Source organism: Physella acuta, unplaced genomic scaffold (assembly GCF_028476545.2).
Source record: "Physella acuta isolate Inbredline_101_S28 unplaced genomic scaffold, ASM2847654v3 ptg001411l, whole genome shotgun sequence".
NCBI classification, from domain to species: domain Eukaryota; kingdom Metazoa; phylum Mollusca; class Gastropoda; family Physidae; genus Physella; species Physella acuta.
This window is the reverse complement of record NW_026732926.1, coordinates 130039-158010: the sequence shown is the minus strand read 5'-3', so window position 1 is coordinate 158010 and position 27972 is coordinate 130039. Positions and strand designations below refer to the sequence as shown.

The following is a 27972-nucleotide window of genomic DNA, read 5'->3' as shown; positions in this document are numbered from 1 at the left end:
TGCGAATACGAAATGTTCTCGTATGAGCATGCGTAAAGACCCTATGAAATATATGTTGCAACATGGCGGATAACAAAATTTTAACTGATTCTGAATTAGTGACTGCATTGGAAAGTTTTGGTGAAAAAGTACAGCTGCCTATTAAAGCAAATAGGCGTCCAATTCTTATTAAAAAATTAAATCATCTTAGAGCCAGAGTCAAGCCAAATACAACTCCATCTTTCAAAAACAAGATTAAACAAAACTCGCCATCAACAGTACCACCGGTGTCACCTCGTTCGACAAATTCGATTGTAAACAACCAACACTCACTTAACACATCATTTGCAACTGCTCCAAGAACATCTCGTTCGTATGGCTTAGAAACAAGATCTGGACCATCAAATCTTGAAGCTTTGAGCTCAGATGATAGTGATACTGATTATGCACACAACTATTCAGTAGGTCAAACAGCTAGCGCAACAAATCACACCCGAGACAAAAGTCGATTATCAACAAATGTGTCTGACAATGTTCTCAGAACATTAAGACGAAGAACTGCTGAATTACCCCCAAAACGCACTCGAAAAGTTGAGGTCCATGAACAAAGCAGTGACAGTACAGGTGGCTTGGGTAATAGCTCTATGGGCAGTGATGAAGAAATTCCTGTTCCATCCCCTGCAAGATCAAGACTTTATCCCAATTTACGACAAGCTACATCTTTCCTTTCAAAATCAGATGATGAAAAAGAAAAGTTTGAATCATCAGATTCTGATCTTGAAGGAAGTACCTATATGGTTGAAAATAAGTCAGTAAACACATCTTTCAGTGATGTTCACCTACGGAAAAACCCTGATAATGATAAGCTCTCATCAAGTCTTGGCCACAAATTCAACTCTTCAACAAGCTCATCAATAACTCCATTAAATAGTTCACAATTTCTCCAACAAACAGCATGCCCAACCAGACGATGTGCTAGTGGGCCTCTTAGAGTACAACAGTATAAGTCAAAGTATTTGGAAAATTTGCCCCACATTTTAGTCGCAATCGTGATTTTATTTTTTGTTGTATTGTCAGTCACCTATGCTGTGATACACAAAGATTATTTTTTCTCATGGTTTTCCACAGTAAATAATATAGGTAAGAATATCTACAGCTGTTTGAATTCACACTTTTCAGAAATGTTTATCCATTGCAGAACATGGTTAAAATTTGGATAACCTAATGTAAAATTATAAATCCAGTGTTCATAACGCCTAATCAATGGTAGTGTTTTTCCTACTGTTGTCTCAACAATGCCTAACTCTAACTAATAACTAATAAGGTTTGCTGTTGAGAAGCCAGGGTAAGATAGAGTTAGCTTTGACGTTTATACTTGTATTTAGGCCTACTATATAACTTGTAATAAAAAATATTTGGCCTATATATTAGTTAGCCTAATTAATAATAATAGCCAACAAAGTTTCCTTTTTTAGAAGATTTAAGCATGGCATTATTAGACACTGATGGGACTAAGGCAAAAAACTAACATTTTACTTTAATACTTAGGTAAACATTTTCAAAGAAAAAAATATTAGTATTAGCCTAATTCCTAATCATATGGTGATAAACAGATATTCTTTTAATTTAGGTCTACATTTTTACTTTCTCGTATACAAAGTATAGAGAAAGTATTGTAGTCATGAACATTCGAGATTTGCAACGTTTTACACCTGAGTGAACTGAGTATAACATAGTTTTGCAATCTTGTCTGTGTGTGTGTGTCTGTAAATATGATAACTTGAGTACCGTTACAGCTAGGTTGATGAAATTTCATATATAAGTATCATATCAAATTTTTAGATCCGTATTAACTTTTCAGTGATTTCCGATTAATCCGAAGTAGAACTTTTTCTACTTTGAATTTTTCAAAAGCCTATAACTTGAGAACTATTTCAGATAGATGAATGAAATTTCACATATAAGTAAAAGTTCTAATTCTCTGCCATCTATCAAATTTTGAGTAACTTCCATTGACCGGAAGTAGTAATTTAGGCTATTTCTGATTTCTCAAAAAATGCATGTGAATTTATAAAGTACTAATAATATTCTGCACTATTATACACATATTATTTAGCATTCACTTGATGCTCAATTCTTTTTTCTACGAGATTCTATTATGTTTTTAAAAGTTTAAGCAATTAAAAATCATGTCTATACTCCAAGTTGCTATCCCCGTAGTGTTATATAAGAATACTCGAGAAAGTTTAGGGTGGATCACTTCCCATTTTTTTTTTAATCTTTTATAGTCTTACTAACCAGTGCCATGATAATAATGCAAGACAGATTGTTCATCTCAAATGTAACTATCCTGCATTTTTGCAGAAATACGCTTTTTTCATTTGAAGATGTTTTCCAGCTTACTGGATTTTTCCAAAAAAATTTGGCCAAATTACTTTTTGAATTCTATTTCAATAAAAAATGTCCTTGAAATATTGTAGAAATCTGGAAAATTATGAGTTGGTTACATCTATTCTCAAAAAATATTCTTTAAATTTTGTAGAAATCTGGAAAAATATGAGTTGGTTACATCTATTCTCAAAAAATATTCTTTGAATATTGTAGAAATCTGGAAAATTATGAGTTGGTTACATCTATTCTCAAAAAATATTCTTTAAATATTGTAGAAATCTGGAAAAATATGAGTTGGTTACATCTATTCTCAAAAAATATTCTTTAAATATTGTAGAAATCTGGAAAATTATGAGTTGGTTACATCTATTCTCAAAAAATATTCTTTGAATATTGTAGAAATCTGGAAAATTATGAGTTGGTTACATCTATTCTCAAAAAATATTCTTGAAATATTGTAGAAATTTGGGAAAATATAAGTTGGTTACATCTATTCTCAAAAAATATTCTTGAAATATTGTAGAAATCTGGAAAAATATAAGTTGGTTACATCTATTCTCAGACAGGTAAAGCATAATTACCCCCATCTTAATTTTAATTTGTGAACACCAAAATAACTGCATTAGGACATTTTCCCTGTTGATTACTAATTCAGTAATTGACTCTAAACCAAATAGGAATATGCTATAGGGTTTATGTCACATTGCAGGGTCATTGATATTGACCCAAATGTCAAGTATGCAACTAATAGCTGCATTAGAAATGGGTGAATTTTTGTTAGTAAGTTTGCACCCATACATTATGATACATACATGACAAAACACACAACAAAAGTTTGCAAGAATATATTTACTAAGTGCATTTTTTGAATGAATAAACCAGCTCACTTTTAATAGGAGGAAAGATGTCAAAATTTAGATATTGTATTAGTAAACTGTCATGATTATTAAGTGAGTAATGAATGGTTTAGTTAGTAATGGCTCTGATTGCATCCACTCTGTTTGTCAAGGGAAATAAGTTCTAAAATATTCAAGTCTATATAATTTTAGCTAAGCCTTTTAATTATTGATGTTGATTTAAAAAGTATTTCATACATTTCTATTTAACTTTGAGAATTTTTTAAGTCTCAAGGGCAAAATTTAAAAACCATCAGTTTCCTTTGGGTTTAAATATAGATATAGAGGATAATTAGTAGATTTTGTTGCATTTTTTTGAGAAAGAATTGTAAAGATATAAATTTTTTTTCATATTTAAAATGATAGTTATTTTCCAGCAGATTGTTGGCAATTGTAATCCCTACTATAAGTAAGAGAACCTGACTGTAGATAAGTACCATTTAATTATAGCAGAATATCTTGGGAGTGTTTTAGCTTTTCTAACCACAGGGAAGAAAGAAAAGTCATTAACAGTTATTTTAGCTTCAATTAAGGCTGGTGCTAGGCCTGCTAGATTTATTAATAAACATAAATTGAATACAAAAATTTTCAAATAAATGTTGTAGATCTATTGTCTAGAACCAAATTAAATTGAACGAAATTGCAAAAACGTTCCGTAATTTCAAATTCGGCATCGTGTGGAATAGTAGGCATTGAATGTCACAGCAAGCTTTTCTTTCTGTGCTTTCTCAACGCTCTTGATAACATAGTTTTCTTAGGTGAATCATGCAAAACATAATCCACAAGGGTTGATCTGATAGGATTGCAGTTTGTGTTGCTGTTCATGTAGCAAGAGTATCATCCAGTCTTTGTTGTATTGCTAAAACAGCTTTTTTTGAAAAACTGTAGCTATACTCTCCAAGATAGTTTTGACTTGAATGGTCTAGATGACTTATTTATAAAAGATAAATAATCATACTTATATCATGCCACACTTTCTAAAATATTTACGCAAATTTTTATCTCTTGTTAAGTAAGTAAATCCTATTCATGAAACCCAGTTATGGGTGAAACACGTATGGCCAAAGCCCCAATTGTGTAAACACCTATGGTCAAAGCCCCTATAGTTAAAGGAATTGTGGTCAAAGCCCTTATGGTTAAAGCACCTGTGGTCAAAGCCCCTATGGTCTAAGTCCTACTGTGGTCAAAGCCACAACTATAATCAAAGCTCCATGTACCAAGGATAGGTACAGTTTAATCATAGCAGAATGTACACTTGATGTGTTTATAGCTTTATTAGTTTTAAACTGACTTAAAATTATACCAGCATATTGATATTATATAATGATACAATGCTAAATTTTGTTTTAATTTTTTAAAATTGATAAAATGAGTTGTGTATTTGGATGTTTTGTGTTCATTTTTTCTTTTTTTAATCACTTAACTTTTAAGGTAAAACTGACACAATATTAAGCTGTAAAGATGCAACACCAGGAATTGAGGTAATTATTTCTTCCTCATTCTTTCTGTCATTTTGTGTTCCTGATTGTATGTTTGAGATAAGATGTCAACAAAGAATAATTTACAATTACAGAACTGTTATCAACATGAGGAAGTGGAGAGTAGTCTTGAAATAATTAAGGATTTGTTTTCTCAACTAAGCATCAAGAAAGGTACTCGAGTATTAAAGTTAATTTACAAATTGTATTTTGAGAAAACAATGAAAGAAAACTTTCTTTAAAAAAAACCTAGCCTTGCACAAAATAATCATCCGAAATGAACAGTTACATAACTATCTAAAAAAAAATGTTTGCTGATCTGATACATAGATAACACCTGGTGAATGTTATCTTAAAAATATTCTTTGTTTAACCTTTGCATATTTTTTTCTATAGGCAATGCTCTGTGTGATATTGAAAAGTCTGGTGATGAAGATCTGAGTATTTTGTCATTTCACAGCAATATCTTAAAGAAAAATCAGAAAAATGTAAGTATGCAGCTTTTTAGAAGGTACATTCCTAATTTGAGATGAAATTATGTTGTCCTTTTATATAGTATGAGTATTGGTTTTTAACTTGTATTTTAACTCAAAATATACCTCAGAAATTGACTTATAAAATGAAAAGCCTTATTGTATTAGCTAGATGTTTAATCTAAAAATTTTCAAAGCAAGCTAACTGAAAGCTAACATCTATTTTATGAAGATTTTTTTACTGCTAATTTGGCATGCTTTGATTCTTCCATTTTTAGGTGCTCCCTGTACTAATTCCCTCTGCTTTTCATTTGATTTCTGAACCATTAATTAAATTTAAATACTTTCAAAGGGTGGCTATTTCTAACTCACTCCTCTTGGTAACACTAGTTGCTGATTTCTTGCTTAAGACAACTGGCTGAAATGTGTTGCTTTGTTTGGGGAAAAAATAATAAAAAGCTGTCACCATCTTTCATGTTATGTGATATACTATAGTTAGCTTATGTGAACTCACAAAGACCCATTGAACTATGATGCTAGCAATTTAAAATGAGACAAAGGCTATTCTAAAAGCTTTTGCTGTCTTTCTTTCAGCAAAACTCACTGTTAAAGAGTGCTTAATTGCAATACATTGGAGCTGCAAAAAATATGTAGTGTGTCTGTTTCATAGTCACAGGCTTGCAATCAAATAAATATTCCTTAAGACACTCTGCTTAAGTGTGACAATGTACATATTCCTTCCTCCCCACGATTAGATTAATTAAAGTTTTAGAAACTATTTGTAAAAAGTATTTAAATTTATTGAAGAAAATAAACATGAATAACAGATAAATTATATATTTACTATTCATTTGTTTTTATTTCAATATTTTGCCCAGGCTGGACAAAGAATCTATGACTGCTGCTTGGATCACATCTTGGCTAATGCTCATTGGAATATTCTGTAAGTTTTGTTATTTCTGGGGCTTCTCAGACTCAGTTATGGGCCATGTGTACAGCTAGTGTTAAGGTCTGGGCCATGTGTACAGCTAGTGTTAAAGGTTTAGGCCATGTGTACAGCTAGTGTTAAGGTTTAGGCCATGTGTACAGCTAGTGTTAAAGGTTTAGGCCATGTGTACAGCTAAAATGTTAAAGGTTTAGGCCATGTGTACAGCTAGTGTTAAAGGTTTAGGCCATGTGTACAGCTAGTGTTAAAGGTTTAGGCCATGTGTACAGCTAATGTTAAGGGTTTAGGCCATGTGTACAGCTAGTGTTAAAGGTTTAGGCCATGTGTACAGCTAATGTTAAAGGTTTAGGCCATGTGTACAGCTAGTGTTAAGGTCTGGGCCATGTGTACAGCTAGTGTTAAAGGTTTAGGCCATGTGTACAGCTAGTGTTAACCCCTTAATGCCTGAATTATGTTCCAAGTGGGTAAAAAAATTATTTTTTATGCTAATTACGGTATGTTGCGTTTCTCTAAATGCACAAAACAATAGAATATCACAAACTAAACATATGGACATGCAGGGAGATGTAGACTCACTTGTAAAATTCATGAAAACTATAGTTAAGTAGCTCTGGCATAGAGTTACATAACTCTGCTCACTGTCTAACTCTTATGAATGGGTATTTTGAAGCATGGCTATTGTGGATCTACTACACTACAGTAACACACTACATATTATGAAAGGACTTTCTTTAATGTGTATAGCCTTAGTTGTGCCTGGGTACGCCCTTTTCGTGAACTCTTATTCAAGGTCAAATAATAAAGATGGATATTTCTCATTCAACCTATATTTGCTATACACACAATGCACGTGAAACAAATACTTTCAAATAATGACAGAGTTCAGCCGTTGTATAGTTGTCCATGCTCAATGCAGCATGCTTGGTACTTAGTGTCACTGTAGATAATGACACCAATGACAATGCTGTAGTTACATATTGCCACTGGGTACTCAGTATCACTGCTGTGGGTACTCAGTATCACTGCTGTGAGTACTTTGTGCTGAATCTGTGTGCACAGTGCTAAAGATGTGGGTACTCAATAACACTGCTGTTGGTACTAAATGCCAATATAATGCCACTGATGTGGGTATTCAATAGCACTGCAATGGGTATTTTGTCAGTATTCAACATTACTGTATTTATTACGAGATGTAAGTCTATGCTCAGTGTTATTATTGTCAAGGTCACTGTGAAGACCTTTCTTTGGTGGTATCCAGGATAGTGGTCCACCACCTCACATACTGTTGTCTATTTATTTTTTATGTTCTCCTAATATTTTACAATACTATTTCAAAGCTAAATTTGTTATATTGTACCCAGCAGCATGATCAAATTATTCCAACATCGCTCTCTCTCTATATGCCAAGATCAATGAAACAGGTGAACTCTACTTCACCTACCACATGGACCATAACATTTTGAAGTGTACTTATATATAGGCGAAAACTATATTGTAAATCCTTCACTTATTTATAATCATACTTGAAGAAATGAAAGCTTGGCGAGGCATCTTATTTTACTATACCTGCTTGGCACCTGAGTACAATTTTATGTCTTTTTGCCAGATGTCACGTTTTTGCGACAAACCTTAATCAGAAGATGACTGCTTAAATTATTCTCATATGTGATTTATACGGTTTAAATACATAAAAGAGTGAATAATAAAGCTATTAGTATTTTTTGTAGTAAAAACGGACTACCTGTTTAGTAATAATAATCAATGTAAGTAAGCTGAATTAAAGTCAAAAAAATTACGATGCGTGACAGTCAAGAGAGTGTGACGTCATACATTTTGACTTGACAACGTGACCATTGGTACCGATAGGAACGTCTGGATGTACCCAATACGCAACAGCTAGCAGCAGTAGGATAAATGTACATATGCGCATATGCTAAGCGCAAAATTGGTATTACGCTTTATCACAGCAGTCTGGGTAAGGGGTTAAAGGTTTAGGCCATGTGTATAGCTAGTGTTAAAGGTGAGTATTAGGTAGGATGGCTACAATGTTAGAAGATTAAGCTGACCTGGTTTTTCAAGATGTTATTAATGCACACTTGAGGAATTAGGGCACAAAAAAACCTAATAAATGTATTATTTTCAGACCTTTAAAAGAAGATGGGACTATTGCCACAACAAAGGAAGAGGTTTTTAAACTTCAGTCGGGTGTTGCTGATATGTCACTGTGGTGTCGACTGCACCGATCTTTGACTACAGTCTTGTTTGGACTAGCTTTTGTTGTTGTTGGTTAGTCTAATTACATATATTTTCAATATGGGATAGCTTTCTTTCACTTTGTCTGACTTTCTGGGTTTCATTGATTTTATTTTATGCTCTTTGGGTAATTAAAACACCTCCCCCACCCCACCCCCGCAGTTTGTTAAATTCCACTTTTTTCTTGGTTTTGCAGTTACCTCTATGAAGACCCTAAAAGTTTTCATGATTGAAAGATTATACCTTTAAAATTATATGACTCACTCATTTGTTTGAGCTCAAAACAAACAGATATCAGAACCAATTTCTCTCAAGCATGTAAAATAATTCAGAGATGTGCATTGTCCATTTTATTACATTTAAGAGCTGCAATTTCCTCAGCTTATCTCATATTTTCAGAATTTTACCGCTGATTTTCAATTTTTGCCCATTTTGCATGACGTTTTTAAGATTCTGAAAAAAATCTAAATGACCTTCATGTAAACAGCAAAAATGTTTATTCCACACATTTTGTCCAAGATTTGGAATTTTTGACTTCTAATCTGAATTTTCCGCTGAAATTTTCAGTTAAACCTATTTTTACAACAACAAAAAAATAGAGAAAAAAGTTATCTAAAATCTAGTACATATTGAGCCTGGTTTCTTAACCATTAATTTTGCATGTGTTAGTTTACCTACCTAATGGTATTTCAATAAAGCTACCCCATCTACCATTTCTCCGTACTTTCTATTTTATTTCCCATCCCGTCATCATCATTTTTAAATCGTTGCTAAATTTGAGTATAAGAACTAGACTAATTCTCTCTCAACTACAATTTTCTCACAAAGGTTACAATTTTTGCCTTTAGTAAAGATCTAAATAGATGTTAGTGGTGTTTTTTTTTTTTTGTAGTTGTTGTTACTGATAGTTCCTAGTTTTATATTTAGTAAGTTACAATTTCAGCTGTTATCTGATTTTATACTTTCAATTATCTTCCGTAACAATCCACCTCTGCCATGTCTTCCCCCCAATGTCATGACAGGTGGTATTTGTTAGGTCTATGCTGTGAACTTTAATGACCCTGTGGCCATTGATGAATATTATGCATCTTAAACATTTAAAGTCTGGTCGTGCATACAAATATTTCTATTAAAATTAATACTACATCTATTCTTTTTTTTTCAAGAAAAACAGTCTGAGGTTTAAATCTATATATATAAAAGTGAAAGTGTGTGCGTTCTTTAAGCATTACTATACCTTTCAGTACTTTGCCATTCAACTTTGGGGAATTGCTGAGCATGCTTCTGTAAAGGTTTGTTTAAGGGGGGGGGGGGAAATTTTAAGTTCTGCCTTCAAGGGCTCAAAAAAAAAACCCTAACCATAAACCCAGAATAAAAATAAGGAATATTTTTGAATATTCAGAGGAATTAACCAGGCTTAGTTTCTTTTTTCTAAAATTATGAACGTAGTTTCCTTTTGTGCAAACAAATTCTATCCCAAACACTGAGTGGGATGGACCTACCTTTCTAAAAAAATAAATCTTGCGCTTCGTCAGAGAAAAAGTTACTTTTCTGAAAATAGTGATTGGCAGTCTATTTGTGCATATAAAAACGAAGTTATGTCTGTTTGTCTGTGTCTTTTATGCAATACTCAGCCTTTGGGAAAGTTGTTGAGAATAGGCCTACTCCTTAGGAGGTTTCTGCACACAAAAAATTCAATTTGGAAGGGGTGGCGTCCCAGTCTCCTCTGTGAGTTCTACATTTATTTTAAATAACACAACAGGGAAATAGGCATATGCTATTCAATGGTTAAGCCAAACCAGGTGCAGTATCCAGTCTCCCCTGTGTAACCAGTGGTTCTCTAGAGCACGCAATGGGGTGTCTGTGCTGTAACGTGGACAAACCAGCACCATAACAACTCAGATCCAAGAAATATAGTGCCTGCTTTCTTTACATTTAAATAGTTTAGTTTTAGAAAAGAACATAACTTCTAAAAACACACAAAAGGTAACACATAGCTGTAATCCTCTTAAAGTTATTGCATCAGCCCACAGCAGCATGTGGGACTGGATCGCTAGTCATAAAATAATAAACTATGCGAATGTATTTATTAATGAAATTATCTGGGTGTGGGTAAAATGTGAGACACAAAAAGGCAAGACTTTACCTGCTGAATTACAGGTAAATAGTAAGACACAATTAGTAAGGCATTTTTTATTTTAGATGTTTGAGAAGAAAAGTTTGTTACTAAACTAGGCCCATCCAGTTCAATCACAAGTGTGTGGGTTGTTTTTTTTAAATATCTTTTCTTGGCAGTTTTAAAAAAAAAAATAAACTTGGGGGACGGCAACTCAAGATATGGACATGATTTTTAGTCCATTACTTAAACTTTTTAAAATGGAATGGAATCTTGTAGAGAAAAAGAATTGCGCACCAAGTGAAAGTCAAACAACGTGTGTATAATAGTTCGGAATATCAGTACTTTATAAATTCATATGCATTTTTTGAGAAATCGGAAATAGCGTAAAGTACTACTTCCGGTCAATGGAAATACTCAAATTTTGAGGGAAGGGAGAGAATTAGATCTGTTACTTAGATGTGAAATTTCATATCCGAAACAGTAGCCTTCTTAAGTTAAAGGCTTTTGAAAAACCAAAAGTGGTATTAGTTCCACTTCCAGGTACCAGAATTGCTGAAAAGTTGATACAGAACTACAAATTTGATATAATACTTATATATGAAATTTCAACAACCTAGCTGAAAGGTTACTCAAGTTTTCATGTTCACAGACATACATACATACACACAAACATACGGACAAAATTGCAAAACTATGTTTCTCCGACTCAGATTTTTTGCATGATTACAGTATTTCCTCTATACCTGGTATATGAGAAAGTAAAAAGAAAGTGTAAAGTAACTATGTTTTTTCTGACTTTCTCGATTTTGATTTTTTGCACTTTTGTATACGAGAAAGTAAAAAAATTATTTAAGAAATATGGAAATTATAAACATCTTCACCCATCTGATTGTCTGCTCATGCTTTCTAGCGAGCAGGAGAAAAATCCTGACATTGTCGAGGGGTTACTGTGAGTTCACATTGGTCTAGATATCCAGTCCAGGTCATTTGTAGATTAGGTTAAAATAGTCTCTTCTTCTTCTTCTTCATTCTTAATTATTAGTGTTGAAGGGGATCGAGATTTATCTGCCAGTGCGTTTGAACTCGAGACTTGGTTCGAATTTATCAACCATGAGCTTTTTGCCGACTCGACCACGCCTCCAACACAATTAAGCGTTACGTGTCAACTGGTTATGCGCCATTGAGGCCATTGACTCCGATTTCAGCCTGCTTTTCTTAAAATAGTCACAAATGTAGGGGTTAATGTTAATGGTTTGTTACCCCAAAGTCGAATGCGGGTATAAAAGCGGGAGTGAACGATTGATAAGGGACTTTTTGGTAGAGATTATCCAATTGGACAGCACTGTATAATGTGTGAAAATGAGAACAAATAAAGTACTTAGCATTGCCTTGGATCGTGGTTTGTATTGAATGAAAGCTGGTTGCAACAGTAGGCCTAGAACATACATAAACAATTCCTATTTGAGATTGTTGCCGTACTTTCTGAATTTTTTGTGGCATTTTTTAAACAATCGAACTAAGCTCTAGATGGATTTATGTTCAAATTGTAATTCATGTATTTCTTTAAAATAACTGATATGGGCAACCCAATCATCATCATTAAACTGATAAGTTTTGGGCTATAAAATTTGTCTTATAAAAAAAAACATTAAAAAGTATTGATAGTTAGGGACAGTACCCAAACATTACAAACTATTCTCATATTACTGAATATTTTTTTGGGGTAGGGTTAGGGTAAACAGCCCTGGTGTAACATTATAAGTTTGCTTGCAGCAGTCTTTCTCTATCAGACAGTAATTTTTAGCACACTACCAGGTTGGGCCTGATTCAATTTAGTGAACGATTATAGTAACCCATCGTATCCATAGTGTATCGCACTCTTTAAAATGAACGTAGGTGCCATAGTGATCTTGGGAAAACCTGGGGCACTGCCCCTCTGAAATTAAAACTTTTTCCACAAAAACCATCCAGCATTTTCAACAACTTCCCAGAGTTTCATGCTCATCAGAAATAAGGTTTAGTAATACATTTAAAGACAAACCCACAAACATACTTTAAATTTTATATTCATATATAGTTTTCATTCAAACATACATGTTAATGCAGAGAAAAAATATTGATCATGGTGTGAAAGATATAATAATATCATTAAAATTAACCGTTAATACTATAATTAAAATTAGCCGTTAATACTATAATTAAAATTAGCCGTTAATACTATAATTAAAATTAGCCTTTAAAAATTAAGTACAAAAATGTGTTTATCAAGGATAAAAATTAGTCAAGTAACACTTATGTATTATAAGTCTTTCAAATGGAATATTAAGTGTTTGTTAATTTACTTTCAGGAATAGGATGTATTCTGCTAATGTCTGCATTTATTCGGTATAGAAAGAAACAAAAAGATAAGGAGCAGGAAGAGATCCATGCTATGGTGGAAAAAATAATTGGTAGGTTGAGATGTAGCAGTGTAATGCTCAAAGTAGACACATGTGCAATGTAACACAAAGTTACCCTCAAAGTAGGCACATGTAACACAAAGTTACCCTCAAAGTAACACATGTAACACAAAGTTACCCTCAAAGTAACACATGTAATAAACTTTTACTCTCAAAGTAGACAGATCCAAAAACTAATAATTGTGTTGAGTATTTTCTGCAGCTTTAAATACTTAAGTTCTTGAAACAATGATATCTTTTTTTCTCTTACACTGTTGTTTATGGATAGACAAGTATCAGATCAAACAAATTGTTAAACACAGATGTTAAACATCAACACTAATTTTCCAACCCACACTTAAGGCTGCAACAAGAAGTACTAACCACATATGGCTTGTATAAAGCAAATTATCAGATGTGTTAAAAGATTAGTATATTGTCAATAGATGTGTTAAAAGATTAGTATATTGTCAATAGATGTGTTAAAAGATGTGTATATTGTCAACAGATATGTTAAAAGATTTGTATATTGTCAACAGATATGTTAAAAGATTTGTATATTGTCAACAGATATGTTAAAAGAACACAATGAACAAGCAAGGAATGATGTTGATGGTCCACCATTTTTGGTTGTCCAACATGTTAGAGATGAGTTGCTTCCTGTGTCTGTTAGGTAAAATGTGTACTATCATTGTTTCTTTCCTTATGCAGACATGCCTACCATCTTGCCAATAGGGTAGGATTAAATCAAACAAAAATAACTCATTTTAAACTTTCTTGTATATGAAGTATATTGTAATAGTGCAAAAAATCTCGATTTTCACTTATCTTGACAATTTACACATCCCTGAGTCAGAAAAACTTAGTCTTGCTATTTTGTCTGCTTGTCTGTAAACATTTCTATATAAGAAAATTGTAGAAAGTTTAAGGGAGATTACTCCTGGTTTATTTAAAATTGAGTTGTTTAAATATAAAGAAAGCTGTGCTAAATTTTTTGGATGTTGGAGCATGGGTTTACTCACACTACCATCCAGTGAATTAATTCCCCTCTAGAATGGTTAGATAAAACTGTGGCCAGCCAGGGGCATCACTATCATGAGCAACAGGTTGTATTGCTACATGGGGCATGAGTTATTGTAGTAGCCCACTGTGTCCCTAGTTTAGGGTGCACTTTATAACAAATATTGGCGCATGGGGCAGAGTACAAGCCCTGCTTAGGTTTAGTTAGTGTAGTAGCCCACTGTGTCCCTAGTTTAGGGTGCACTTTATAACAAATATTGGCGCATAGTTTTCATAAGGGAGGTGAGGGTTAGGCTCACAGTCAATATCTGATGAGTATAATTTATTCTAGTTTAATTATTTATATGCAGCTTCACTAAGTCGTATCAGCATGTATGTTTCTCATTTTCTGTTCCATTTCCTCTTTTTATGTACAAATGTGACTATTTTAGGTCATTTCAAAACACAAAGCCATTTTGTTTTTAAGTTAAAATGATCACATTTAATACACTCATCACTTGTGTTTATTTTTTTTTAAATGTATTAGCTAAACAACTAAAAAACAATAAATAGCTTTGATTGCTGTTTTTTCCCAATATGATTTCAAATTTTCTTCAAAAACATGATGGGTGGAGGAATAATCAATGATATTTTTTATTCAATTGCGTGCATATTCATTATTCATTCTCTAAAGTCAAAGTGAAAACTTATTGGACAGGTAATTATAGCATGTTTTGTTTGTGTTGGCAGAGTCCAGAGAAAGGCAATTTGGGACAAAGCAGTTGAGTACATTGATGCTAATGAGTCGAGGGTACAGCTGGGAACAACCATGTTAAACGGTGAAGAATTTTCTGTTTGGTACTGGATACAGGTCAGTGGCAAGTTAGAAACCTAGCTATGATTTCGCTCTTGATTTTCATCAATAAGACATTTTCTTTATGTCCAGACAGATCAAATACCCCACAAACTTATATTAAGTAATTCCGATACAGAAAGTATTTTAACTTCTGCTAAAGTACAATAATATTTGTAGTACTCTACATAGTGATTTGATATGGGAAAAAAATTGAATGATTTGATGTTTGACATTTCAGCCTTCTTTGCATAATGGTAAAATTTGGCAGGGTCAAGGTAAGAGTATAGGATGTGAATGTGTTATTCAGCTTTTGCTTAGTTTGAAAAAATATTATTGATTTTTTTTACACATATTCCTATCTAATTTTTCTATATTTTCTTTTGACCAGCTTTTGGGGAGAAAAATGACTCCAATCAAGTTATTTACAGCCCAACGCCCTGTCTTAAAATTAGAAACATGTTTGACACTAATGTGTAAGTCCAACTTTTTACTATTTATTCCTTTTTTTGGTTCTATATAGATCTTGATTGTTTAAAATTAAACGGGTTCTCTTTCTCATACATGCATAAATGGTTTAGATTGGTGGCAGTTGTTACTCAAGATGTGAGGGGTAATTTTTAGTTTATATATTGCAAACTCCTGATTAATTATTCAAAATTCTAAGTAAGAAAATGGCATATTTCTTTAACAAGAAGCCTACAGCCAAAAGAGATCCTGCTTTACTATGTCATACAATAACAACAGAGGCGTATCCAGGTTTTTGGTGTAGGGGGAGCGAAAATAGCAAAATGACACGAATTGGTAATATGTTCTGTATTCGTGTATATACATACATATATATATAATATATAGGGCGTAGTCTGTTTTTGGCATCCTCGTACAGTTTAATTTATAATAGCATTGTCTATTTTAAAAATTGGAATTCATAAGATGCGTAAATGCAGATATTTTTATTGCTTATTCAGTTTTACATAATGGTCTTCATGTAAAATTTAAAAAAGAAACAACAATAATTTACAATGGCGTATGTAAACACGTTTGATAACAATTTTATGCTGTTTTATGTTGTACTCTAGAACTTTTGTTAGTACTACAACATGCTTTTTCGTCGAAGTTTTATTTTAGCAAAATGATCAAATACATCTTTTAAATCAACTTTAGAAACTAATTGCCGTTCAATCGTAATCAGGGCTAAGCTGGACAACCTGTCTTCTGTCATAGTAGAACGGATGTATGTTTTCAGGAGTTTAAGATGGCTGAAGGATCTTTCTGCTCCGGCACTGCTTATTGATGGCAAAGTCAAAAATATAAGACACAACTAGACAGGTTTGGATACATGGAACACAAGTCATTAGCCATAAAGGAGTTCAGAATGCTGTTTACTGTCACAGCTATTTCTAGAGGTTCTTTTCAGTTGAAACTCCCTTGTTTACACTGCTTACACTAAAAACTTGTTGGTAAAATGTTCTAAATGATACGAATTCCTGCACTACTTCAGTTCCACTTTCAACATTATACGAGTACGTCACTGCTAATTGCTCCAAATGTATCAAACTGTCAACTGATGCAAAATGTTTTGGTTCTAAGCAACAAAGCTTTGATGACACATCCTTTCTAGAAGTCCATCTTGTATCACTAAGTCGTTTCAGTTAATGAAAATGATTCTATGTTGTTGCATTGCTCCTCTTTCAACATTAAATATTTCCAGAACTCCAAAAATAGCTGTGTTTGAATATTAGATGAAACAGCATCAATGAGAATTAAATTTAAATTTTGAGCACAGCAGTGTTTAAAGAGTGCATGTGGAGCTATTTCTCTAACTCGTTTTTGTAGGCCTGGTGTTTCACCAGACATGGTGTTTCCAGGGTCCGTAGCGGACCTTGAATCCTTGAAAAACCCTTGAATTTCCCCAAAAATGAGCAAAAACCCTTGAATTTTATAGGTAAACCTTGAAAACCGTGCGTAAATCGAATTTTTTAAAAAAAATTCAATTCTGATGGATCTAAACTTTTTCTGCCTTTATTTATTTTTTGCCGTGGGTCTGCGTTAACTTCGGAGTCTATTTCCAACCCTCTCCTTCGCTGAGCCTCGCGGTTTTGCATAGGCTCTGCCTAACCTAGATTCTAGATCGTGACGTAGATAGCCGAGGGCTAAATTTAGCATCGTTTTTCGGGTATCTCCGTTTACTAGATTCTAGATCTAGATTCAGTGTTTTCTGTTAGGGCCTACCTACTTGTACGGTTTTGTCCGTAATTTTTCGATTTTGACACCCCTGTTTCGGAATTAGGCCGCAAATGTTACGCAAAAGCCCACCGTAAACATCAAAATCGATTTAGTGTCGACCTTTTTTTTTTCTTGTGTTAAATTTCCGTGTTATCCGGTTCTATGGTTTCAAACATCTTCAATCATAACAATCGACGCCCCCCGCCCCCCAAATCCCTTCCCGACAATATCTCGGCAGCAGTAGCGTACGCAGGGGGGGAGCAGGGGGAGCGGCCGCTCCCCCTCTGGCCATTTTTAGCAAAGTGGCGCCCTTTTTGGAAACATTTTAAACTCAAAGTTTTAAACATTGATATTTGTTAAAAAATTATATTTGGTCGGCACATTTGAAATGTAAATCTCTGTGAATATTGTTTTTGCAATTACTAGTAAAAGGTGTGTGAGCAATACAGTGATCTAACCCATACCTTCTCAATATGTTGAAAAATTATCTTTAAAGAACACAAAAAGTCAGTAGCTATTTAAAAAGTGCATGATCTGAAATGAGAGACCGATATTTAGTTATATCTAGGCTATTATTACGAATGTTTTACTGCTACATTGAAAAGCTGGATTTTATACAAACTCTGATTTAAAAAAAACTTTCATTATGCTGTAATAATTTAGCATTTATAATGATAATATATTTAATTCTGATTGTAGACAAATTATTTTTGTAAAATCTAATAGTGTTAAGCTACTTTATTAGATTCTAAAGTAATTATTGATTTGTTTTTTATTAATAATAAAATGTGTAGACATATACATATTTATATTAAGATATTGATTATTTCCCCTTTTTCGATAGTCTTAATAGATGTCCCAGGAATTATTATATAATTTTTTTACAAGAATTACGAAACAGATTATGCCGCGTTCATTGTTTTTGGTTGTAGTGTGTTTATATATATATATATATATATATATATATATATATTAGAGTGATACCATTATTTTTTGTTTCGTCGGCCTACATTGTGTGTTTGTTTTTTTTTTTAATTTCTTCAGAGAGCTACTTTAAATTTATTTTACATCATATCGAAGCAATAACATATATAGAAAATATTACAAATTCTGCGCCTTTTTTTGCTATTTCCGCTCCCCCTACAACCAAAACCTGGATACGCCTCTGCTCGGCAGTCGTTGGCTCTATTTATATTGTGAACTTTATTGACCCCGCGAGTGGTCTGTTGTCTCCTGATCGGTGATGTCCGTAAAGAAAAAAATGGAATGTGGCCTAAATCATTAAAATTCTGGTCGCGCATGGAAATTATCTCGATTATAATTAAACCTACATCTAGAACTAATATTTTTTCTTCAAGAAAATAAGCCTTAGGTTTAAATAAAAAAAGAATAGCCTGAACTATGCGAGCGTAGGTTTCTATTTATTTAAATTAAAATTTTCTCGGTGTGGGTAAAACACAAAAGGGCGAAACGTAGCTGCGGAATTACTGGTAAATAGCGAGACATAATTTATCGAATTATTGTGTTCTGTTATTTTAGATGTGCGAGAAGACACGTTTTTACGAACCTAGATCAATCACGGTTCTTTGTGTACCCCACGATAGCAGATGTTTCGGTCACTGCGACCTTAGAAGGTCTTCTAGGTCTATCTCAACTTACGACTTACAGTGACCTCGCAGTATATTAATAATTAATATAGTCGTGGATCTTGATCTAGATTTTTAACTATTAACCAACAAGATTTACTAATACCAATAGGCATATTTATCACGTTCGTTAAAAAAACCAATAGCAAATGACGTAATCGTCAATCTCACGTGCGCTATGGACCAAATACACATTGACCGTATCAGATGGGTGAGGCTGTAGACAGAACTTTTTGATGTCATTCTTGACATGGCTGTCTGGTTATTTATGACGATAGAGGTTGGGGTAAAATTCGCATTAATTACGTGACGTCATCAATGGACTACCGCTAGGCTGTGTAATTAAAAAAAAAAACTAAATCCTAACATTACCAGCTCATTAGCATCGCCGATTGTCTTCTTAAAAAAAGTAAAAAAAAAATTGTATTTATCAAAAGAAAAGAAAAATAATTTGAAGGACTATGACTGTGCTGTTTTCACTCAACTTTACGGGCACTTTTTACCACCTCTCACTTCAAGGTCGCGCTGACCGTAAGACCTACGACACGAGACCACGCGCGAGCACAGTAGTGTCTCACGGTCAAGGCAGTTCTACAAACGCTGTTTATCTAATTTTAACGTGGTTATCTTTAATATTGGGCTTACTGCTAGATTAAAGCGAAAACAAAAACTAGATCTGCATCGTTTTAGGTCATTGAACAAAATATGTAGGTCTGCTATAATTTAGTTACACCATCTAGCAGGGTCTAATTGCTTTTTACTGTGGTAAAACGTCCTTGAAATGTTTAAGAAGCCTCGAATTACCGTGTTTGAGAAAATTGCCGCTGTCACTGCCCCCTCCCATCCGCTTGTAAAAAAAAAATCCGCTTTTCACTTTGTCGGGCGGCTACATCTCTGACATGAGTATTACTAGCGTAGTTACTTGTGAAATTGTTTAAAAAAGATAACTTAATTCTGTTATTCCGCGATATGAACTAACTTAAAACTTACACGATATTTCTTTACGTCATCATGTATATCATAGGTGGGGACATTGGGGTCGTCCATAAATGACGTCACACTCGTAGGGGAGGGGGATCCGTAATCGTGTGACGGTGTGTGATGGGGGGGGGGGGTGGTCAGATCGTGGGACATCACACTTTTGTATTATTAAAAAGCAATGTTAGAAAACGAATTTTAGCATTTTAGAAAACTGTTTTAATAAATTGTAAAAGGAATTGATTAAAATACTCTATTTTGACAGAGTTCAGACAAGATTTTGGGGAAAAAAACCTATTTTAAGAAAAATTGAACTGCAATCAAGGGGGGTGGGGTGTAGGAGGGGTTATAGGCTGAGGTGTGACGTCATTTTAGAGGGCGGGGCCTGGCTTTTTGTGATGTGTGACGGAGGGGGGGGGGGGAGAGGTAATAATCTTTTAAAAAGCGTGAGGTTATTTATGACATTAAGCAGGATAATTTCTACAAGCATAGCTAGTTTTTTTTTTGTTTCTATATGTGTGCAGAGTCCTTTTTAAAGGAATATGTGTGCAGAGTCCTTTTTAAAGGACTATCAGACAGACGAACCAATGCTTCCTTTTATGTATAATGACCTGATTCTGATTATCACTTGACATTTACAAGTCATTCAATTGAAGTTGGGTTTGTTGCTGACTCTCTAATAAAGTCTCTAGAAAAAGTAAAAAAAGCAAGTGAGCTTCAAATTCTCAATTTCAAATCTGATTGTAAGACAACTTTGATAGGATTTTCATCAAATTTTTTGTTGAAATCTCCATTACTTTAGTCATTAGTGAGAGACTTAGCCTAATGCAAATGTTTAAAAATAGAGCCAGTTCACCAAAAAAATGAAGGGAATTCTTCACATCCTAGTCAACAAATGGAAACTGAAATCAGCTGAGTGTGACCAAGTTCTGTTTCAATTTTCAACATTCATAGATACATGTACTCTAAATGGTTGTCTATCTAAATCTAATTGAGAACATGATAGGCTGGACATTTTTTTCATAGAACAGCTTGGTAGCAAAATTTCTTATGTGAACATTTGGAAAATTGTTAGAGATCTATTGCTTCTGTCACATGGTCAAGCCAGTGTTGAAAGAGGTTTTTCTGAAAATAGAAGTTGGAGGAGTGTCATTTGACACCAAAGATACTGATTGCAAAAGGGATTATGCTGGACTCTCAGACAATCTCCTGACTTAGATAATTTTGTAATAACACCAACATTATTTCAAAAATTGTGTGTGCAAAAAACATACATCACCCTCATTGTAATGCCCGTTAGTGGTAGTTTATACCTTGAAATTCCCCCCAAAATCACCTTGAAAACCTTGAAAAAGCCTTGAATTTTCTTTTGGGATTTGGCTATGGACCCTGTGTTTGCTCCATCGTAGGATGTTCTGACAGCCCTAAATCTGTGACTGCTGCAAGAAGCGTTTTGTAAAAAACCTCTACACTAGCTACATGAAGTTCAAAAAATTGAATAAATCTTTCGTTGGCGTCTCCATGTTCAGTAACATATCTGATAGACAAAGAAAATTCATTCTACTAATGTCGATAGTTGAATCTTCAATTATAGCGAAATATCTAGCTATCGTTATTTCTCCTACTATCTTCTTTAAAATTTGGGCTGATATAGACTTTATTAAGTCGTTTTGCATACCCGGGCTTAAGTATGTTGCATTTCTGTCACCGAAAATTAAATGTTTTAGCAAATCATCTTTCTTAGATAGGAGCTTAATAAGTTCCAGAATGTTGGCTTCATTTCATGTAGCTTCTTCTAAACCTTGCAATTCACGATGGCCTCTAAAACTCCAATCCCTGTTTTCCCAAATAGAGAACTGCATCTATAATACTTTCTAGTATTACTCTGTTGTTTTTTTTTCTATTTCCTTCTTTTCTGATGTTAAAATGTCACATATTATGGTTCTTTCTTTATAAAGTCGGAATTTTGTAATTAAAGTTCTCTCTCTGCAATCTTATGACTTACAAAGTTTTCATGTTTGTCAATTTTGTCAGGACATTTTGCAAAGTTCTTACAACCCAGTTTTGGATCACTCCAAGTGTCTGACTTGTGGTTAAAAAGCCAACAAGCAAAACAAATCATATTATTTGCCTTGGGCGAATATACTAGCCAGTGTCATATTATTTCCCAACCACATTTCCTATGGGTTTTTTCTTGTACCAACTGGTACTAAAATGCCGAGAAGATACATTTCTGGGAAAATCTTTATAAATATTTTATAGACCTGGTTTACAAGGTCCAAACTCAAGTAATGCACGATCCGGTGTTACGGGTGTAGCACAAAACAAAAAAAGGATTTGTAGGATATTCCAGATTTGTATCAATTATAGCATTAAGTTTGACTGGCACTTTTCTGTCAATCGTTCCCCCAGTATTATCTTGTTCTATCTCTCAAAATGTAGTTTTGAGAAAAACGCATCTGAAGTTTCATGTGGTCTGATTCTTATATTTAAACTGTTCCAATTCATTTTTTTTTAGATAAAATGTTAAAGGGCATTAAGCAATGAGCATCCAAGTTATTTTTATTACTTTATGTACCATTAGAAGACCATAATAATTATTTTTCACTTTTGAGATAGAACAAAATACGATGAAAGTGATCAGGTTTCAAAAATTGTATAATGTTCTAAGTCAAATTTTGTGTTTTTTAGGCAGTTATAATAGCTTTTCTAGAAGTATTATCTACTTTTTGTATGAGCAATGTCTTCTGGTTTTCTATCCTATTGTTCCCGGTCTTTACTTTCATATTTTTGATTACCGCAATGTAATATTTTAAGTTGTAAGTATGCTTTTGCATACAGAATTTTGATTTAATGTATTAATAAAATGAATTCACAAGTCAATAGATAGGTTCAATAGATTTTAATGTTTTAATTCTACACCATGAGACGTTTAAAAAACAAAAACAAAAAAAAATAACAAGAACTTGTAATAATGAATATTGAGAAAATACATAAACTTTGTTTTTATAATCAAAACAGTTTTAGCAAAAATAACACTCGCCGACAGTGCTTTAAAAACGTACTTTTAAAGGCTTTGTAATTTAGAAATAGATGATAACTAGCCACAAAGAGTAGCCATAAATTTTCTGTCAATCTCTGGCATGTAGGGCATCATTTTTTTCAAATCTTTCTTCTTTTCTTCTGAAATTAGGGAGCCCACTTTATTCGACTGAATTGAAAACTCTGGTATACTGGGAGATGTTTCAGGCTTTTCTTTTCTAAGTGTTCTTTATAAGTGGGTTTGTGCATTAAAATGTAAAGTTTATTCTGTAACTTTGGGTTATCTGCCTACATTAACATAATTTGATTTAGTCAGCCGCGAGTCTAGTTAGGGTGACACTCGGTGTGGTAACTGAGGGTGTCAACCCTCCACCCTCTTACAATTTTACATTTTTGGTTTTGTTTCACCCCTCTACCCTATAATTTTATTTTAAGATTAACTGGATAAAGAATTATATTGGCTGTAAATTTTAGTGTTTTTCACATTGGTATCGCCCTCTAAATGGCGTCACGTGCGGATCATACCACGCCCCCAGCCTTGTGATACAACTGGAATTAAAGTATTAATACAATAAATGCAAATCTCAGGAATTAGCTTAAAAAATAATGTATTAATTTTACACAATATACACAGCCCCTAATTCAAAAACAACCAATCTTGTAATTGAATATTGAGAATATACATAAACACTGTTTCTTTTCTCATAATGATGCTGCGCAACTTGACTACAGGCAGCGCCTATACCCATATCATTGACACTGCATTACCAGGTCTCTGTTGTTTTTATTGTTCTCTTTCGCACTTCTCTGCTACACTAATACTAAACTGAAAACCAGGAATAAACCTAAACTGAAAACCAGGAATAAACTTATATTCGTGGTTTTAAGACTAACAAGTTACTAAGTTAAGTTACTAACAATGAATTACTTTACATTTTGATCTGTAACAAAGACATTGTTTTCATCATCCATATATTGGAACACCTCCTCATTATGATTTTGATAATATAAATACAAAGTAAACCCTACAGATACTATACTACTATACTACTAAACAATACAATTAGTATAGGGGTATACTACAGTATACATTAACAATATTAGGCCTATTATTAATTAAGATATTTTAACAAACTTTGAACTAAATATGTGTAAAATAACACAGTTAAGACAACATATAAAAGATAAATATACATACGATTCAGGATCTGGTAATTCAGTCAGTTTATTTGCATGACAACCAAAATCGACTAAAAGGTGTTCACACGCCGCCATTTTGATCAACGACGCACAAGTCACATGACTTAAACAGCTGATTTCATTGGCAGAATCGGACATAGAACATTATAATTCTAGCGTATCCAAGGAAAATTTATGCGTTAATTTTATATAGATTATATACTGTTAGAACATAATCATATTATAAAACTGACATAGAACAAGATTATACTGGCCAAATGCATCAACTTGTAGTTAGAACAATGTCAAATTGAAAAGTTTGGTAGGAAGCAGATGACTTAGAGTCACGTAGACAAGTGGAGATTGAACATAGTGCTTTTCTACATCATAGGGTCGAGTTTTTCGAAAAAATCAAAATTTGTAGTTAGAACAAGATAATACTGAGGGGACGCAATATCCTCTTCTAATGTCTTGAGTCTCGAAGCCTTGATTCTGCATATGAGATGATGTTGTTGCTTGTATATTTTGTACTTGGGTATCTTGAGACACATCATCCTCTGGTTGTATTGTTGTCGAAGTTAAAGGCGTGCAGCTTGAAAAATATGTATCCAGTTTGACACATTTGGATGACGATTGTTGGCGATCTGAAATTTCTTTCAATCTCTTCCTCTCCCACCCTGAATATTTTTTTTCTTTACTGGTTTTCTTTCCATTCAATAACCTCTTAATTCTAAGCATCATTGTTGTCTTAGTCGCAATATATTTAGTTTGATACACCAAAGAATTTAAATTGTGCAATTACCTTTTGATAATTACTAACTATTCGAAACAAATTCAAACAATACAACAGCTGAGCGGTTAATTAATAGTGCGATCAGTTTTAGTTTCAGTTGAGTTGTTGTTTTTTTTATACAATATATAGCCTTATTCAAATTTAATATAGATCTAGTAAACTAAAATAATAATTAATATAAAGTTGATACTGTTTCATATAATTTGTAATCGTAATCACTATCGCCCAAACTGTCATGATTCTACTACTTCATCGTGATGACGTTGTTGACCTTGTCAAAATTTCCCCACCCCTACGTAGTTCACCCATTAGTTAATTTAAATAGAGGTGCCACATCAGTTGTATTTGTGTCTGTAAGGTAATTTTTAAAAATTAATTACGCGATTCAAACTTGATATATTAAGTAATTATGTGTGAAGATCAATGTATAATATTTTCTAATTCAATTATTCTTAAGCAAATACATTATACAGTTGCCTTAAACTGAACACCCCTCTTGTCAAGTGGTGCTACCCGTAGAGATTTTTTAAACATTGCAATGCATCGTAATGTTTATTTTTAAAATGACAAACTGATACAGCTGTTAATACTTGTTGTAAACGTAGACGCTAGATTAGTACTATTGTACTTGATTGCTGCATGAAAAGAAATCTTGTAATTGACATAGCCGTGCCGACCAAAAATAATTTTTTAACAAATATTGTTTAAAACTTTGAGTTTAAAAAGTTTCCAAAAAGGCGCCACTTTGCTGAAAATGATTATAATTGATGTTTATTTTTTTATTAATTATTAAACATGTTCTACCACTTTGAGGCCTCCCAAGAGATTTACATTTTAAAAGCTAAAAATAAATAGTTACAGCCTACACAATTTTGAGATATAATATTTTAAGCGTTATTGATTATCTTTATCGTCTTTTCCCATTTGTGCTCAAGACACATGGTACAGATGAAGTAGAGTTCATCTGTTTCAGTGACCTTGGCATATGAAGGGATAGTGTGGTCAGCACTATGCCCAGCAGTCTTAATTTTCCCTAACATGAGTTAGGTACCCATCAGAGCTGAAACGTTCTACTGACTTACACCCGAATACACTCATGACTTCCTGGTTAGCAGCTTAGCACTGATTATATTCATGCCTTTCAGTTTCTCGTCTACAGAGGAAGTATTGTAATTGTACTGTTTTCATTGTTTGACTATTTTGTTTACAATTCTGTTTAATCATATACAGAATACAAAGGATGCATAGGAATGCTGCAACAAATACAAATAATCTTCCGGTTCCAAAAACTGTTAGTTTTGGTTTATATGGGTGTATGTAAATACAATGACCAAATTTTATATATAGGACTTTAGGTGTATGATGAGTTTACAATCTCTTATGTATGTTTAAAAACACTGCAAACAATAGGATGCCATCAATCATTACTCAATCTAGAACCAACAAAGAACTCACTGAATCAACATGAACTGAAATCATGTCTCTTTAACTCTGTTACATTTTGCTTTATTTACAAACTAGTGAAAGTGGAAAAAACTGGGAAAAACTAGTCAAAGATGCCATTTTAGAGAAGTGTAAGAGTGTGGAGAGCATTGTTCATGTGTATGTGGATGTGGAATCTTTAGAAGGATGTGTCTACCTCAAGTGTACAAGCTGTGAGGCAGCTGGTAAGGCAAGGCTTGCCCTACATGGTTGGTGGTTTGATGGTAGGTTCATGCATCAAAGTTAACAAATCATCTTTGAACTCTTTTGAAATAAATGGAACTATTAATACCATTGTTTTCCACCTTAGGTCGACTAGTAACTGTCAAACATCTGAAAACAGAACATTATCATAAACGCTGGCCCGAGGCTCGTCAGGCTGTTTCACCACTCCAGCCTTCAACCAATGACATGAAGTCTCTCTCACAGCCCTTCTACCGCTCATCACTTGAGACGCTTTAACACTGCAGCCAGTCTAGTTGTTGACATGATTGTTGTCACATGACATTGTTGTTGACATGACATTGCAGTATAGTCCAGGCATGCTAACATTTTGTCAGAGTTACAAGGTTCTTGCTGATGTTTTTGTGAAAGGTTTTTAGGGATGTTTTTGTGAAAGTTTTTTAGGGATGTTTTTGTGAAAGTTTTTTAGGGATGTTTTTGTGAAAGGTTTTTAGGGATGTTTTTGTGAAAGTTTTTTAGGGATGTTTTTGTGAAAGTTTTTTAGGGATGTTTTTGTGAAAGGTTTTTAGGGATGTTTTTGTGAAAGTTTTTTAGGGATGTTTTTGTGAAAGTTTTTTAGGGATGTTTTTGTGAAAGTTTTTTAGGGATGTTTTTTTGAAAGGTTTTTAGGGATGTTTTTGTGAAAGTTTTTTAGGCATGTTTTTGTGAAAGTTTTTTAAGGGATGTTTTTGTGAAAGTTTTTTAGGGATGTTTTTGTGAAAGTTTTTTAGGGATGTTTTTGTGAAAGATTTTTGGTGATGTTTTGTGAAAGGTTGATTGAAAATTAGGTTAGTTAAACAAAAGAGATATTATTTATTTTATACTTTATGTATGAAAACAGTGCATGATCAAGATTTGAAAGTAATATTTCACCAGGCCATTTAGCAACATAGACTGCACTAAAGAGCTAATAAACACACTGTACATTTTAATACTACTCAGTTATGTAAATGAACAATTTTTAAAACTGTTCTGTTAACTAAAAGGATTTTTATTTGAATGAATTTATTTTGACACCAATATGTTTAGCTTATCAATCATTCATTAATTGGTTTCAATCTAGCTTTTTAATCTTCTCTAACCCTTTGCTCCAAGCATAATCATCTAAAGATTGTGCACACAAAAAGTGCTTGAAGCTATTTGATCACTTTACAGAGACCAATAACAGTCAGTGTTGTGTTAGAGAGAGATTTGAGATCTTTGATTTGATTGGTCTAAAGGTAATTTCTACTGCTCATCTGATTGGTGCATCAGCTTTAAAACCTTTTCCTGTTCAGTGTGAGCCCATTTGAACTTGAGACTTTAGAATGCAATATAGAACATAGATTCATTGGTTTCATTTTTCTATCTTTACTTTTACAAATTAATATGGGGGGGATGTCATTAAAGTATCTGTAAGAATATATTTTGTTGTGTTTTATAAACTGCTGTTTGAAGTGTGGCATCTTGTTATGGCAGTTGAAGAATCTGGAATATTTGGTAGCAACTAGCTGTCATGTATATATTGAGTAGAGACTCGTGTACTGTACCAACACTATATTCATTCTGAGCCAGATTAAAAAGCTTTTCTTTATCCCAA

General features: G+C 33.3%; 1 protein-coding gene across 1 annotated transcript; it reads left to right on the top strand.

Moving 5' to 3' along the window:
• The first annotated feature begins 39 nt into the window (after nucleotides 1-39).
• On the top strand, nucleotides 40-27972 carry LOC131927502 (inner nuclear membrane protein Man1). Its single transcript, XM_059283184.1, has 13 exons — nucleotides 40-1119; nucleotides 4698-4747; nucleotides 4840-4918; nucleotides 5141-5232; nucleotides 6096-6160; nucleotides 8307-8449; nucleotides 12884-12985; nucleotides 13544-13646; nucleotides 14723-14843; nucleotides 15067-15103; nucleotides 15217-15301; nucleotides 26211-26395; nucleotides 26482-27972. Exons 1-13 carry the CDS (start codon nucleotides 63-65, stop codon nucleotides 26631-26633), a joined length of 2271 nt encoding a protein of 756 aa, XP_059139167.1. The 5' UTR covers nucleotides 40-62; the 3' UTR covers nucleotides 26634-27972.